Source organism: Sorex araneus, chromosome X, assembly GCF_027595985.1.
Source record: "Sorex araneus isolate mSorAra2 chromosome X, mSorAra2.pri, whole genome shotgun sequence".
Lineage (NCBI taxonomy): Eukaryota > Metazoa > Chordata > Mammalia > Eulipotyphla > Soricidae > Sorex > Sorex araneus.
Genome location: NC_073313.1, coordinates 172,235,751 through 172,249,151, shown reverse-complemented (window position 1 = coordinate 172,249,151; position 13,401 = coordinate 172,235,751). Strand labels below are relative to the sequence as shown.

At 39.4% G+C, this 13,401-nt stretch overlaps 1 protein-coding gene across 1 annotated transcript in view; it reads right to left on the bottom strand.

Moving 5' to 3' along the window:
- The window catches only part of ZRANB3 (zinc finger RANBP2-type containing 3), a 200,159-nt gene that overhangs the window by 147,667 nt on the left and 39,091 nt on the right, over positions 1-13,401 (bottom strand). Inside the window, exon 3 of the mRNA XM_055122825.1 lies at positions 1,620-1,638. Within this exon, the coding sequence (XP_054978800.1) occupies positions 1,620-1,638 (19 nt within the window). The remainder of the gene's footprint in view (positions 1-1,619; positions 1,639-13,401) is intronic.

Sequence of the window (13,401 nt, the reverse complement as noted above, 5' to 3'; positions counted from 1 at the left end):
TCACAAGAGTTTCTGTGTTCTCATTAATTATTTTTAAACAACAATTAATTATATTAAACCAAACATTTAATATATTGAATGGGGATTAAATAGTTATTTTTTACTTTTATTATTTTTTATTAATTAAACTTATACATTTTAATTTTTATTTAAATTTTAATTTTTAAATTGAGATTCTGTGTTCTAATACCATTAATAATGGTTTCTCATGCATTCATTTAAACACTGCATCTATCACCAGCGCTCTCACCTTTTAATCCTAAGGACCTCAACACTTCTCTCTCCCAACACTCCACCCTTTTTTTTTTCCCACAGAGTGAATTTTATTGAAAGCTGTACCTTTGTTGATTATTGGAAATACAATTTTACCATTTAAATACAAACAAATCATTATATATCTAGAAACGGAATTAAAATCATCATTCAAATTTAAAATTACTGATTATCACACATAGAGTATGAAGATTATATAATTCCAAAAAAGAATGAATAAAACTAAAAAGATAATAGTGGAAAAGTGCTAGAAGAAGGAGAAGTAATATCAGTAAAAAAAGTCATTTGTTTCTAAAGCCAGAGAGGAAAGATCAAGAGACAACTAAATTACACAATACTCCAAGTGAGTATTAAAGCAGCTCAAAGAAGCAGGTTCAATAACAGAGATGTAAAACTGTTCTCCAAAGGCTTCTAGCTATTTGATGAGTCAAATATTAATCATATCAAAAATTTTTAATGTAAAAATCAAAGAGTGGTTGACTTCCAAATAATAAAACACATTCCCTCCTTTGACTTCACTACCACTTTGTAATAAGAGCAAGAAGAGAGCAAGGAAACAGAATGAAGGTCAAACCCGAGTTCATGTAATTTACATATATACAAGTTCTTTCCACTTCAACACTTCAAGTTTATTAAACTTTAATTCTCATGCACACAGATGGAAGATTACATAAGAATACCATTTCAACTAACCAGTAACAGAGGCTATTACAGGCTGAGAGTTAGTCCTGTATCTCATACTCCTTATTTCTCTAGTTTTTTTTACAGCAAAGTTGAGGCATTCCCCATTCATGAGGAAGCCAGAAAAATAGTATAGCACTTGCTGGACCTGGGTTTGATCTGTGGCACCTGATATAGCCCAGTAAGAATACACACATATGGATATAAAAACACATGCTACTTAACTCTATCAAGATGTTTAATGATCATAAAATACTGATTTAGCATTATATTTCATACCTATAGTAATAATAGTAAGATTAAAGAAAAATTAAAAGTTTAGCTTTAAAGCCAAGAGCATTATGAGAACTAGAAAGAGTTGTTCCATTTGTGGCTGCATTTCAAATCATATGCATGTTTCAATGGATAAATAATATAAATTTCTGGATCACTATTGTTAATATTAATGTGTTACAGATGTAAGCATGCACATACATATGTACGCATGCATTCATTTTGACTTAGACCCTCTTCACCTTCTTGCCTTCCTACCTGTCTCTTCTTTCTCCCCATATAAGATCTTACATAGAAATACAAAGTACATAATAAAATTGTAGCTACTAAAAATTGGTTGTTGAGTTTTATGAAAATTAATGTAAGTATAAACAAATCATAAAGATACTTACTTCATCAGCCACCATACACCTGAAAAAAATTAAAATGGAAAGCAAATTAATTTTTTAATTGTCTCAGAGCTGACCACTGCAAAAGTTTTGGTTAAACAGAAAACCATAAAATAGCTTAAGGATGTTTTACCTTTAACTTAATACTTTAGGATTAAGCCACAGTGAGGTGTTTCTGAGAACACAGGTCAGTGCTGATTTTCTAAGACTTTCCAGTTGCCAAGGGAGTATTAAAGTTTCAGATGGAATGCTAGCTACTGCCCACCCATGAAAATATCACCCAGGAGGGATGGGTTTGAGATCATTGTATGACTGAAACCTGATCATGAACAGCTTTGTAACTGTGTACCTCATGGTTACTCAATAAAAAGAAAGAAAGAAAACACCACCATGACTCTTCAAATGTGGGTAAAATGGCAACTGATTGTATCAATGACTTCTCTCCTTATTCCTAACCTTTAAAATGCCCTTCCATAGAGATAAGATACACCAATGTTGTACTTAAGTACAAGATAAAAATCAATCACATACTATCATGATACACATATTAGCATATATGGTATACTATATATGCTACACCTTTTTTCAACTGAATTTTGGTTTCTGAAAGTTTGTTGATAAATTTTCTTTTCTCTATTCTTTTATTGTTGTTTGGGGATCACACCTGGCAATACTCAGGTGACACTCCTAGCACATTGCTCAGGGGTTGCTTCTAGTGGTGCCAAAAACATTAATACTACTATAATAATGTCATCTAAACTACACTAAAGTTTATTGTTGTTGTAATTGTGGGTTTTAAAATCACACTGGGCAGTGCTCAGGGGATATTCTTGGCTCTGAGCTCAGGAGTCATCCCTGCAAGTACTTGAGGGGCTATACATGGAGCCAGAAATTTGAACTGGTGTTAGCGATTAAACCAAGTGCTTTAATCTCTATGCTGTCTCTCTGGGCCTACAATTTAAAATATTTTTTAGTGTTTGAAGCATATACATTAACACTACTGTAACTGATACAGCAGGTTCAGAAGTGTGGGGCACCAGGTCACTTTAAATCTCATCCACAGGACAGATAGCCAGTCAGAATAGTGTGATGGCTGGGGGTGGGACCAACAGCAAAGAAAAAGAAACCCCAGCCCATCTCTGGTTCTCGATCTCTCCCTCTGAGCACCATATTCTCTGGGCTTTCTCCTCTTTTTTTGAACCTCCAGAACAGGTAGTGCTGTGAGCCCAGAAACATAGTCCAGTACAGCAGGCTGCATAGGTCCAGACAGGGGCAGGTTAAAAACCAGGAAAGCTCAGGTTCAGGCAGGGCTCGAGGCCTTGGTAGTGATAAGGTGCTAAGCATGGGAATCTCACCCACACGTATGTGGCCATAGCCAGAGACTAGGAAAGCTGAGACAGGATGACAGGAATTGTTGGGGTACAGTTGGAGGCCCAGTGACAGGTGCAGGGCAGAGGGATCTCACCCACATGCATGTGGCTATGGCCGGAGACTGAGTTTAATTTCCAGCACTGCATGCTCTCATGAGAAATTCTGGGAGCAACCTCAAGGACTATCAGATGTGCCCTCCCCACCTCCTCACCCCCCGCCCCCAACACAAAAACTAAACAAAGGACCAGAGAGATAGTCAACAGGTGGTGCACATGCTCTGCATGTAGGAGGCCTCACTTCACTCCCTGATACCACATGGTTCCCAAGCACAAAACCATGCATAACATCTGAGCACTACTTATGCTCCTCTCTCTCTCTCTCCCTCTCTCTCTCTACATATATATATGTATCTATGTATATGTATTTACATATATGTGTATATATGTGTATATAATATATGTAAATAAAATTAGAGGCTAGAGCAATATTACAGCAGGCAGGTGCTTGCCTGGCATGCAGCAAAACTGGGTTGGATCCCTGGCATCCCATATGGTCACTGAGTCTGCCTGGAGTAATTCCTGAGCACAGAGCCAAAAGTAATCCCTGAGCACGAATGGCTGTGGCCCCAAAACAAAAACAAAAATTTAATTAAAATGAAGGTAATAGATATAAAGTAGCAAAACCACTAATGAAGAATTAAAAATAGGGCAACAGTGGAGGAAATTCTGTAAACTGCATGGGCAAGGAGTTGAGAAAAAGCATGAAGGATGACTTTAAATGTGTTATTAATTTTTTAAAAAGGGAAAATATGGTTAATACAATTTCTCACTTCATATGAGGTTTACACAAATTTGAATTAAACCTTAAGTCTATTTTGCAAACAAAAGACTAGGAAAATCACAGTCAACCATGAAAATAAAAATAGCCTCCTCCTGGGGCTGGAGCGATACCACAGCGGGTACGGCGTTTGCCTTGCATGCGGCCGACCCGGGTTCGAATCCCAGCATCCCATATGGTCCCCTGAGCACCGCCAGGAGTAATTCCTGAGTGCAGAGCCAGGAGTAGCCCCTGTGCATCGCCAGGTGTGACTCAAAAAGCAAAAAAAAAAAAAAAATAGCCTCCTCCACTGGGACATTTTCAAGATCGAATTATGTCTATTATAGGACCTTTAGAGTAAAAAGATAACTTCCCTGATCAAAGAATATCTATTATGTTAGTCAAAACTGGGGTGGTGAACTAATAGTCATACAATCCTGAATTGCATAAGCACTTTAGTTTTTCATTGTTATAAAAAAATCAATGTAAGTGCTTGAATTATTATTTATTCTGTTCAGCTGCAGACATCAAAAGCAGTCATTAATTTCACTGAGGTTTCCCCAAAACCTTGACATTTTTACCTTAATCACCTACTTCCAATATCAAATTATGCATATGTCAGTGTATGCAGCAGACATATCTTTGTTGCACATGCTCAGTGTTTGCTACTTTAACCCAAATTCTCATACAGAAAGAAAAAAGAAACACTGGGGCCAGAGTACAGCAGGGGGCACTTTGCTTTACATGCAGTGCGCCGGGTTTCAATCCCCGGCATTCTCATATGATCCCTCAAGCACCACCAGGTGTAATTCCTGAGTACAGAGCCAGGAATAACCTCTGAGAATCACTGGGTATGACCCCAAAACAAAACAAACAAAATTAAACAAAAGAGAGACAAGAAAAGAGAAAAATTAGTGCAGAAGAGCTCTTACAGAGGTTAAGACACTTGCTTTGCTTACAGCTGGTCAGCACAATATGATCCTTTGAGAACCACTGGAAAAATGCCCTCCCCCGAGCAGAGACTGGAATAGCTCCCAAATACTGGACAACTATGGCTCACCATTCTCTGTAAGGGTGATGACTGAACAGGATTTTACTTTTCTTTCTTTTTTTTTTTTTGCTTTTTGGGTCACACCTGGCGATGCACAAGGGTCACTCCTGGCTCTGCACTCAGGAATTACCCCGGGCGGTGCTCAGGGGACCATATGGGATGCTGGGAATCGAACCCGGGTCGGCCGCGTGCAAGGCAAACGCCCTACCCGCTGTGCTATCACTCCAGCCCCCCAGGATTTTACTTTTCTAAGAACCATTTTAAATAGCAGTAAAATTTCTACTACAAGACTCAAAGAACTTGGGCCAGGAAAAGTATGCAGGAGTTGGGTTTGATCCCCACCATCACGTCCCTCGGCACTCCTAGAGCAAGGTAGGGTGTAGCCCCTGAATGTCACTGGCTGTGACAACAAAAGGAAAGACTGATAGGACTCAAACATTTACAATTAACTTGAAGACTTTCTCCAACTTCTTTATATTAAAAAGAACTTTTTCTGTAAATTACCACTCTTATTGATTTTGAATGAAGCATGTCTGTAAAAAGAAAACAGTAAAACTCTGCAAGCAATTATTTTTATTTCACTGAAAATTTAATAAGAATTTAATAAGTTAAGCACATATAAAACAAGCTCTCTAATTATGTTTTGAATCCTACAGGATTTGGGATTAGGAGCTAAAAACAGGATCTCCTTAATTACTAATGCATGCTTAGACTCAAAATCAGCAATTTCTTCAGGGAAAATACTGACCTTTTGGATAATCATGTTATTTATCCATTAGCAAAAGTGAATCACAACCTACTCTTTACTATGGCATATGTGACGAATGCTAACTTAATGTTACTCTAATATACTCTGAAAACTATCCCCTGTAGACCAAATTATCAAATGATAGTTTCAGAAAACCAAAATTTAGCATCTTTTCTAACCATAGCAATGTCTTAAAAATGCCTTTATCCAATATATGTAAAAGTTCAACATGATAAAATGAACCTTTAAAAGGTTTAAGCATTAATTTTTTTTGGGGGGTGGGGGGCATATCCAGCAATACTCAGGAGTTACTCCTGGCTCTGTAATCAGAAATTACTGCTGGTGGTGCTTGGGGGATTAAATGAGACTCTGGGGATCAAATTTGGGTCAGATGAATGCAAGGTAAATGCCCTACCCATTGTATTCTCTCTCCAGCCCCTGAACAGTAGTTTATTTGAATTGGAGATACAGTCAAGATTCAAGAGGCATAAAAGTGAAGAGATTCCTTTCTTCCCTATTGCTTACAGGTCTCCCATATAGTGCCTGATCTTAAGACAACAGTTACATTTTTTTGCATGAAGTCTAGAAATACTTTCCAAAGTAATATAAGAACAGTAACACATCACAATCAATAATACAAGATTTAATTTCACTTTTCAAGACCCTGTTCTCCCTGAACATGTATCTGGCTTGCTTGTCTCTATGTACCTTTGCTTGTTTATTTCCACTCTGGGGAAGCCTGTGTTCTCTCTTAAACAAAGACTTCTCCCTTTCGCTCCACTCACACTTAAATGAGTTTCAATTAAAAACTACTTTGCTTCATCACCAGCAACAAAATAATTAATATAATATTCATACCTTTCTTGATCTTGTATAAAATTCTAAATTTATTTTATATTATATAATAAAATATTTTATATTATATATAGAACTACAGTGTGAGAAGAAATAAAAGAAAAAATTGAGAGACAGTGCAATGGTTAATGCGCTTGCCGTCTATACTGGTGACCCTGGCTTCATCCCTGTCACTGCATCTAGTTCCCTTGACCTCAAGGAGTAACTGCTGAGAACTAGGTTCAAAATAAGGAAGGTGAATCATCTTGATAATATTGGGGTCAGAGAGATAGTATAGCCAGGTAGGGCCTTGCATGTGGCCAGCCTTGTTTTATTCTGGCACCGCATAAGATGCCCCAGGCACTGCCAAGGCACATCCCTGGGCTCAGAGTCAGTAGTAAGCCCTGAGCAATGTGGGTATAGACCCCAAAAATTAGAGAGGGGGAAAGAAGCCAGAGATATGATACAGAGGTCATCATATACCTGACCTCAGTTTGATCCCCAGCACCACACAGGGTCCCCTGGGAACCATCAGTAGTCAGTCCTGTGCAGAGAGCCCAGATTAGCCCCTGAGCACCAGAGAGTGTGGCCCAATTCCCCAAGCCCCAAATTAGAAAAAAAAAAAATCCTTTAAAAAAGTTATTCTTACTTTCATATATGGCAAGTATGTATAGACAGTAAATTTCCAGCTTCAAGTTTCAACTCACATCTAGCTTGGCCTCTCTGGAGTAACTGGGACAGAACAACCACATTCTGGAAAAGCTCTCTTGCATCTGCAAGCTGTTCTCCTTGCTCTTGTCTCTGCTTCTGTTTCTCTGCTGTCTCCTCCTCTGCCTACCTTCCACTAATGACTTTAGTCATGTTCTTTGTGCTACACCTAAATTCTAAAAGCTATCATCCATTCTCATAGTTTTAAGTACCAATTAAGAACAAGCTCTAAATATATACCTAAAACTTTTAAAATATACTTCAGATCCACATTTAAAACCACTTTTTGATTACTTTTTCCGTGGCTATACTAGAATTATAATGACATACATGGTGATATTAAAAACTAAAGTTGTTTAAGCTCTAGATTTAAAAAAAAAAAAGTCTGTAAGGTGATTAATCTAGATAATTGATTTGAGACTGTGATTCTTACACTGGGTTATATTTTTTTTAACAAAACTATAAAACAGTATTAATGTTGATTACATATCTAATTGTATGCCGCATTTCCGGGCTGGATCAATAGCACAACGGGTAGGGCATTTGCCTTACATGCGGCCGACCGGGGTTCGATTCCTCCACCCCTCTCGGAGAGCCCAGCAAGCTACCGAGAGTATCTCACCCAAACGTCAGAGCCTGGCATATTCAATATGCCAAAAACAGTAACAACAAGTCTCACAATGGAGATGTTACTGGTGCCCACTCGAGCAAATCGATGAGCAATGAGATGACAGTGATGACAGTGATACAGTGATGCTGCACTTCTGCAAAATATTAAAGCACTGTACTTATTAACAAGCATATCTATCCTAGCAAACATTAGCAAATATATATCCCAGATCTATAAATCTAGCTTATTTTCATTCATTTAATGAAATAATTAAGTCAGATAAGCTTAACTGTGATCAAAGGAGATAAGACAGTAGGTTCCATAAAATAGAAAACTAATAAGTGATAGAGCACATGCCAGGCATTTGTGAGTTCCTGAATTTGATCTCCAACTACATACCCCATCCTCTCAACTCCACCCCAGGAGAGCAGGGCACAGTGTTACTGGCCTTTAAATAGTTGGAGGTGGACCCTATTTAAAAAAAAAAAACCAGAGCCGAAGAGAGAGTACAACGTGTTGGGCATTATTTGTCTAGCATGCTGCCAACCTGGGTTCTATCCTCTGCATCCCATATGGTGCCTTGTGCCCCACTAGGAGTAATTCATGAGTGCAGAGTCAGGAGTAAGCCCTGAGCATTGCCAGGGGTGCTCCCTCCACCAAAAACAAAAACAAAAACAAAAAACCAGAAACAAAAAAAACAAAACCACCCCCCAAAAAAGGTATGAAATCTGTCAATAAATAAGAATGGGTATAGAGGCTGTATGAAGGGCAGTAGCTTCAGATTTAGCTGTTATAAATGGAAGGAAACACGACTTCTTTTAAAAGCAGGTTTTATAAAGACAGAAGAGGAAAAGAGATTTTTATAAATGATTTGTCAGGTCATAGTGCAAGAACCTAAACTTCAATTCAAAACAGCTTAATTATTAAAGGGAATCAGCTTTCCCAACTTCCTAGCGGCCTGGCGGGTGGATGCAAGCTGTTTGCGCTCCCGTCTTCTGCAGCAGCTGACCTTGTCCTTGCTGATACTCTCACCCTGCAGCCGCCCCAGCTCCCGGGCCGGGGCTCCAGGCTGCTCACCTCACCATGACAGAGCCATGGCAGAGCATGGGGAACTCGACCTGATCGGTGCAAAACAGAACACTAGAGTGTGGATAGGCAAACTTCTTAAATATTTAAGATTATCTGACTTGTCAGATAATCTTTAGAAGTGGGCTAAAGCCCCTGGAAGAGGTGACTTTGGGGAACTGCGGATTGCCAAAAGTCAAGGAAAGACTGAGGTGTCATCTACTTGGAATGAGGAGCTTGCAGATATCCTTAATACTGAGGGGAAACCAGCTTCGGTCAATACTCCGAGAGACCATCCATTCGCACTGAAGAGTATTGGAGGACAGACACCAACAGTGTGTACTGAGATCTCACCAGATAAGCTTTTGTTGGAAGGAATAGTGGTACAGAAAGCTGAATGCCGGCTTGCCTCCAGTTAAAGCCACATGAGATTAAAGAGGTTGTCCAGGACTCTGTTAACCATCAGTCTTTTAACCGCATGCTAAGTTGATTTTTCTACTTCTATTACTTCCCCGCATTTCAGAGCCTGAAGGTGCCATATATCACTCATTCTTCAAGTGATATTTATTGAGCATTTATGGTGCAACAGACAGTGTAACATTAAAAACCAAGCAAAGGTTGTCGTTTTGGGGAAATGGTTCATACATAGGTAGCACTGTAATCCCATTGTTCGTCGATTTGCTCGAGCAGGCACCAGTAATGTCTCCATTGTGAGACTTGTTACTGTTTTTGGCATACTGAATATGCCACAGGTAGCTTGCCAGGCTCGGCCGTGCAAGCGGGATACTCTCAGTAGCTTGCCGGGCTCTCCGAGGGGGACGGAGGAATCGAACCCAGGTTGGCAGCGTGCAAGGCAAACGCCCTTCCCGCTGTGCTATCGCTTCAGTCCATGGTTATTAACTAATAATTTAAGGCCATATATGCAATCTGTGAGGTAGTTACAAACAGTAAATACAAGATTTCCTAAATGCTGATTTGGTGGTCAGAGAAAGACACCACAGGCCTTTAGAATAGACAGAGATAGGAGGAAGGATTTCAGGCAAAAATGGCACAGCCTAATTGGTGCTAAATCAACAGTGGTGTTCTAGGGAACTTCATAGATGAGCCTCATGAAGAGGGATGATTATCGGTCATTTCTCTCTTAAACTAAATAGATGATCTAATGGGCTGGAATGAGCATATATCATTTTGAGGAAGGTTCTTAGATCTTTTTACAGGGGTTTGCTTTCAGACAAACAGACACACACAAGCTCAGACACATTCTCTATGACAAACCCGCTTGGTTGTCTTACCTGGTGCTTCAGTTATATGAGGTTGCTAGTCATTCTCCTAACCCTGATACCATTCTTCCCAAGTTTTTATCATTTTTCACTCAGTTACTTGAGTCTCAGAAGAGCAAAACAGCGGTCAGAGATAGTACAGTGGGCAGGCACTTGCCTTACACACAGTCAACCCGGCATCCCACATGGTCTCCTGAGCCATGCCAGGAGTGATCTCTGAGCATAGCCAGGTGTGGTCCAAAAATCAAAAAAGGGAAAAACAACAAAAGCAAACCAAACAAATATCAGCAACTCTTCTTTTCTTAACGAGATAAATGGAGCCTGTTGGAACCCCATGAGCAGACCATGAGCACACCTTGACGCACTCTGTGCCATCCACGCTGCTCAACAAGTCTCAGCTTCCTTCCCTTACCTACCTTTGGTCCTTACTATCTGATGTGCAGGGCATGCATAGTGAAAATACAGTGGCCCTGCCCAAAATTACAAAGAATGTCAGAATGGTCACTGCACAGGGCGGCAGCCCGAGACTCAGACTTCACCTCTCCTGCTGCTGTTCCTTCGGAGTCTGGACCTCCTGCTGCCCCCAGGGCCTGTTCTTCGCAAGAGCATGCATCAGATCAAACCACTCCTGCTTAGAGTTCCTAAGATCCTGAGTGATCTGGCTCCTGGACTCGGTGTGATCTAATCCTGAGGCTCCTTCAATCTCCCTTCCCACCACAGTCCTCTCTCCTTTATTAGGCAGCAGCCACTTCGGGCTGTCCCACAGCCCCAAAGTCCCATCTCTGGGCCTTCTTTAAGTACAAGCATAAGTCTCCCATCAATCTTACAGTGGACAACCTACCTAACCACCCCTAGGTAGAATAGTATAGACTTCTCCCCTCACTAGCTGCTTACTTACCCAGGGCATCATTCACCAGTTTTTACATATTTATAGTACTCACTAGTGTGGCACTATTTTAATGAACAAGAATTACTAGCTCATTGATACCCACATCACCTAGCATAATGCTAACCATATGGTGGTTATAAATATTTGTTGCATACATGAATGGTTTTATATTCTCTATATCCTCAGATTTTGGAAATTTATCTGAGGATGGACAGGTTTGTTTTTGCTATTGTTAAGTCTAATACTTTTTTGTTTGTTAGACTCATAAACATGAATTAATTTGTGTTCTTCCTTTTAATTTGAGAGCCCGGAAAGCTACCGAGAGTATCCCGCCCACATGGCAGAGCCTGGCAACCTACCTGTGGCAAATTCGTATGCCAAAACAGTAACAAGTCAAACAGTGGAGACATAACTGGTGCCCGCTCAAGCAAACTGATGAATAACGGGACGACAGTGTGACAGTGCTACGGTATTTTAAAAAGCATTTTAGTAAAATGGACTGGAGTGATAGCACAATGGTTAGGGCGTTTGCCAGTATCTTGTATATCCTGGATATTAGTCCCTTATCAGATGGGTATTGGGTAAATATTCTTTCCCATTCTGTGGGCTCTTTCTGTATTTTGGTCACTGTTTCTCTTGAAGTGCAGAAGCTTCTTAGTTTGATGTAGTCCCATTTGTTTATGTTTGCTTCCACTTACATGGTCAGTGCTGTTTTGTCCTTAAAGATGCTTTTAGCTTCAATGTCATGGAGAGTTCTGCCTACATTTTCTTCTATGACCCTTATAGATTCATGTCTGATATTGAGGTCTTTAATCCACTTTGATCTGACTTTTGTGACTGGCATTAGACAGAGGTCAGAGTTCATTTTTTTGCAGGTAGCTATCCAGTTTTCCCAGCACCGCTTCTTGAAGAGGCTTCCTTGCTCCACTTTGCATTCCTTGCTCCTTTGTCAAAGATTAAGTGGCCAATATTTGGGGGTCTGTGACAGGATATTCAACTCTGTTCCATTGGTCTGCAGGTCTGTTTTTATCCCAATACCATGCTGTTTTAATTACTACTGCTTTGTAGTAGAGTTTGAAGTTGGGGAAGGTGACACCACCCATCTTCTTTTTTCCAAGGATTGCTTTAGCTATTCGTGGGGGTTTATTGTTCCATATAAATTTCAGAAGTGTTTTGTCTATTTCTTTGAAAAATGTCATGGGTATTCTGATAGGGACTGCATTAAATTTGTATAGTGCTTTGGGCAGTATTGTCATTTTGATAATGTTAATTCTCCCTATCCATGAGCAGGGGATATGTCACCACTTCCTAGTGTCCTCCTTTATTTCTTGAAGTAGTGTTTTGTAATTGTCCTTGTATAGGTCCTTCACCTCTTTGGTTAAGCTGATTCCAAGTTACTTGATTTTCTGAGGTACTATTGTGAAGGACTGTAAATCTTAAAATCTCATATTGAAATCAAACCAACCAGCGTACTTCAAGAATGTAAATAAATTGTGGCATACTCTTAAAACAGAACTCTCCACATTGAGAGTAAACAAGCTACAACTAGACAGTATTACAAGATAATTTCCAAAAACACAGTATTGAGTGAGAAGACTGGAAAATGGATGCATATGATCATAATAATAATATACTGAAAAGGATATTCAGTGATATTCTACATCAGAATTTTGGCTGGAGGAGGAGGCAGTAACTGCACGCACTGAATTCTTTAGCTTTAGGCAATATATAATTTCTGCCCTGAATGCAGGTTATAATAAAAAAGCTTGCTTTGTGAAAAACAGAACTGCTCCATTATGCAAAATTTGCTTTATGAAATTAGTGAAAACTTTTCAAAGTGTCTTTTAAAAAAGTTGAGAATTATTTGCAATACAAAATAACATCCTAATTAGCTGATTTTGCAAAATTCTTAAAAATTTCACTATATCAAGATGTAAATGAATAATGCTATACTATTCACTGATTTATGAAACCAAAGTAATTAGTTTATGAGCAGTTTTATTTTAAAAGAGCACACAGAAAAAAAATGAAGAGCAACTACCCTCATCTTCCTCTTTCCTCGCCCCTCTTCCCAATATCACTCATGAAGGGAAACCTTGATTATTTCATGGTTTTGTTACTCATCAACATCTATATTTTGACTGCTAAGGAAACAGAAAATCATAAACTCATATACCTTTATCTCTAGTCTATCTAGACAAAGTACTCCAGTTAAGAGTAGTTAACAAAGAATTGCTCAGGAATCACTGTTGGCTGTGCTCATGTGATGACGTGTGGTGCTGGGAATCCACCTGGGGTCTGCTGCAAGCACCTTTACCCCGTACTATCTCTCTGGTCCCCAGTGAATAATTTTTAAAATAAGAAGATGGGGACCAGACACAGCTAAATGGTGGAGAACCATACAAGGCTGTGA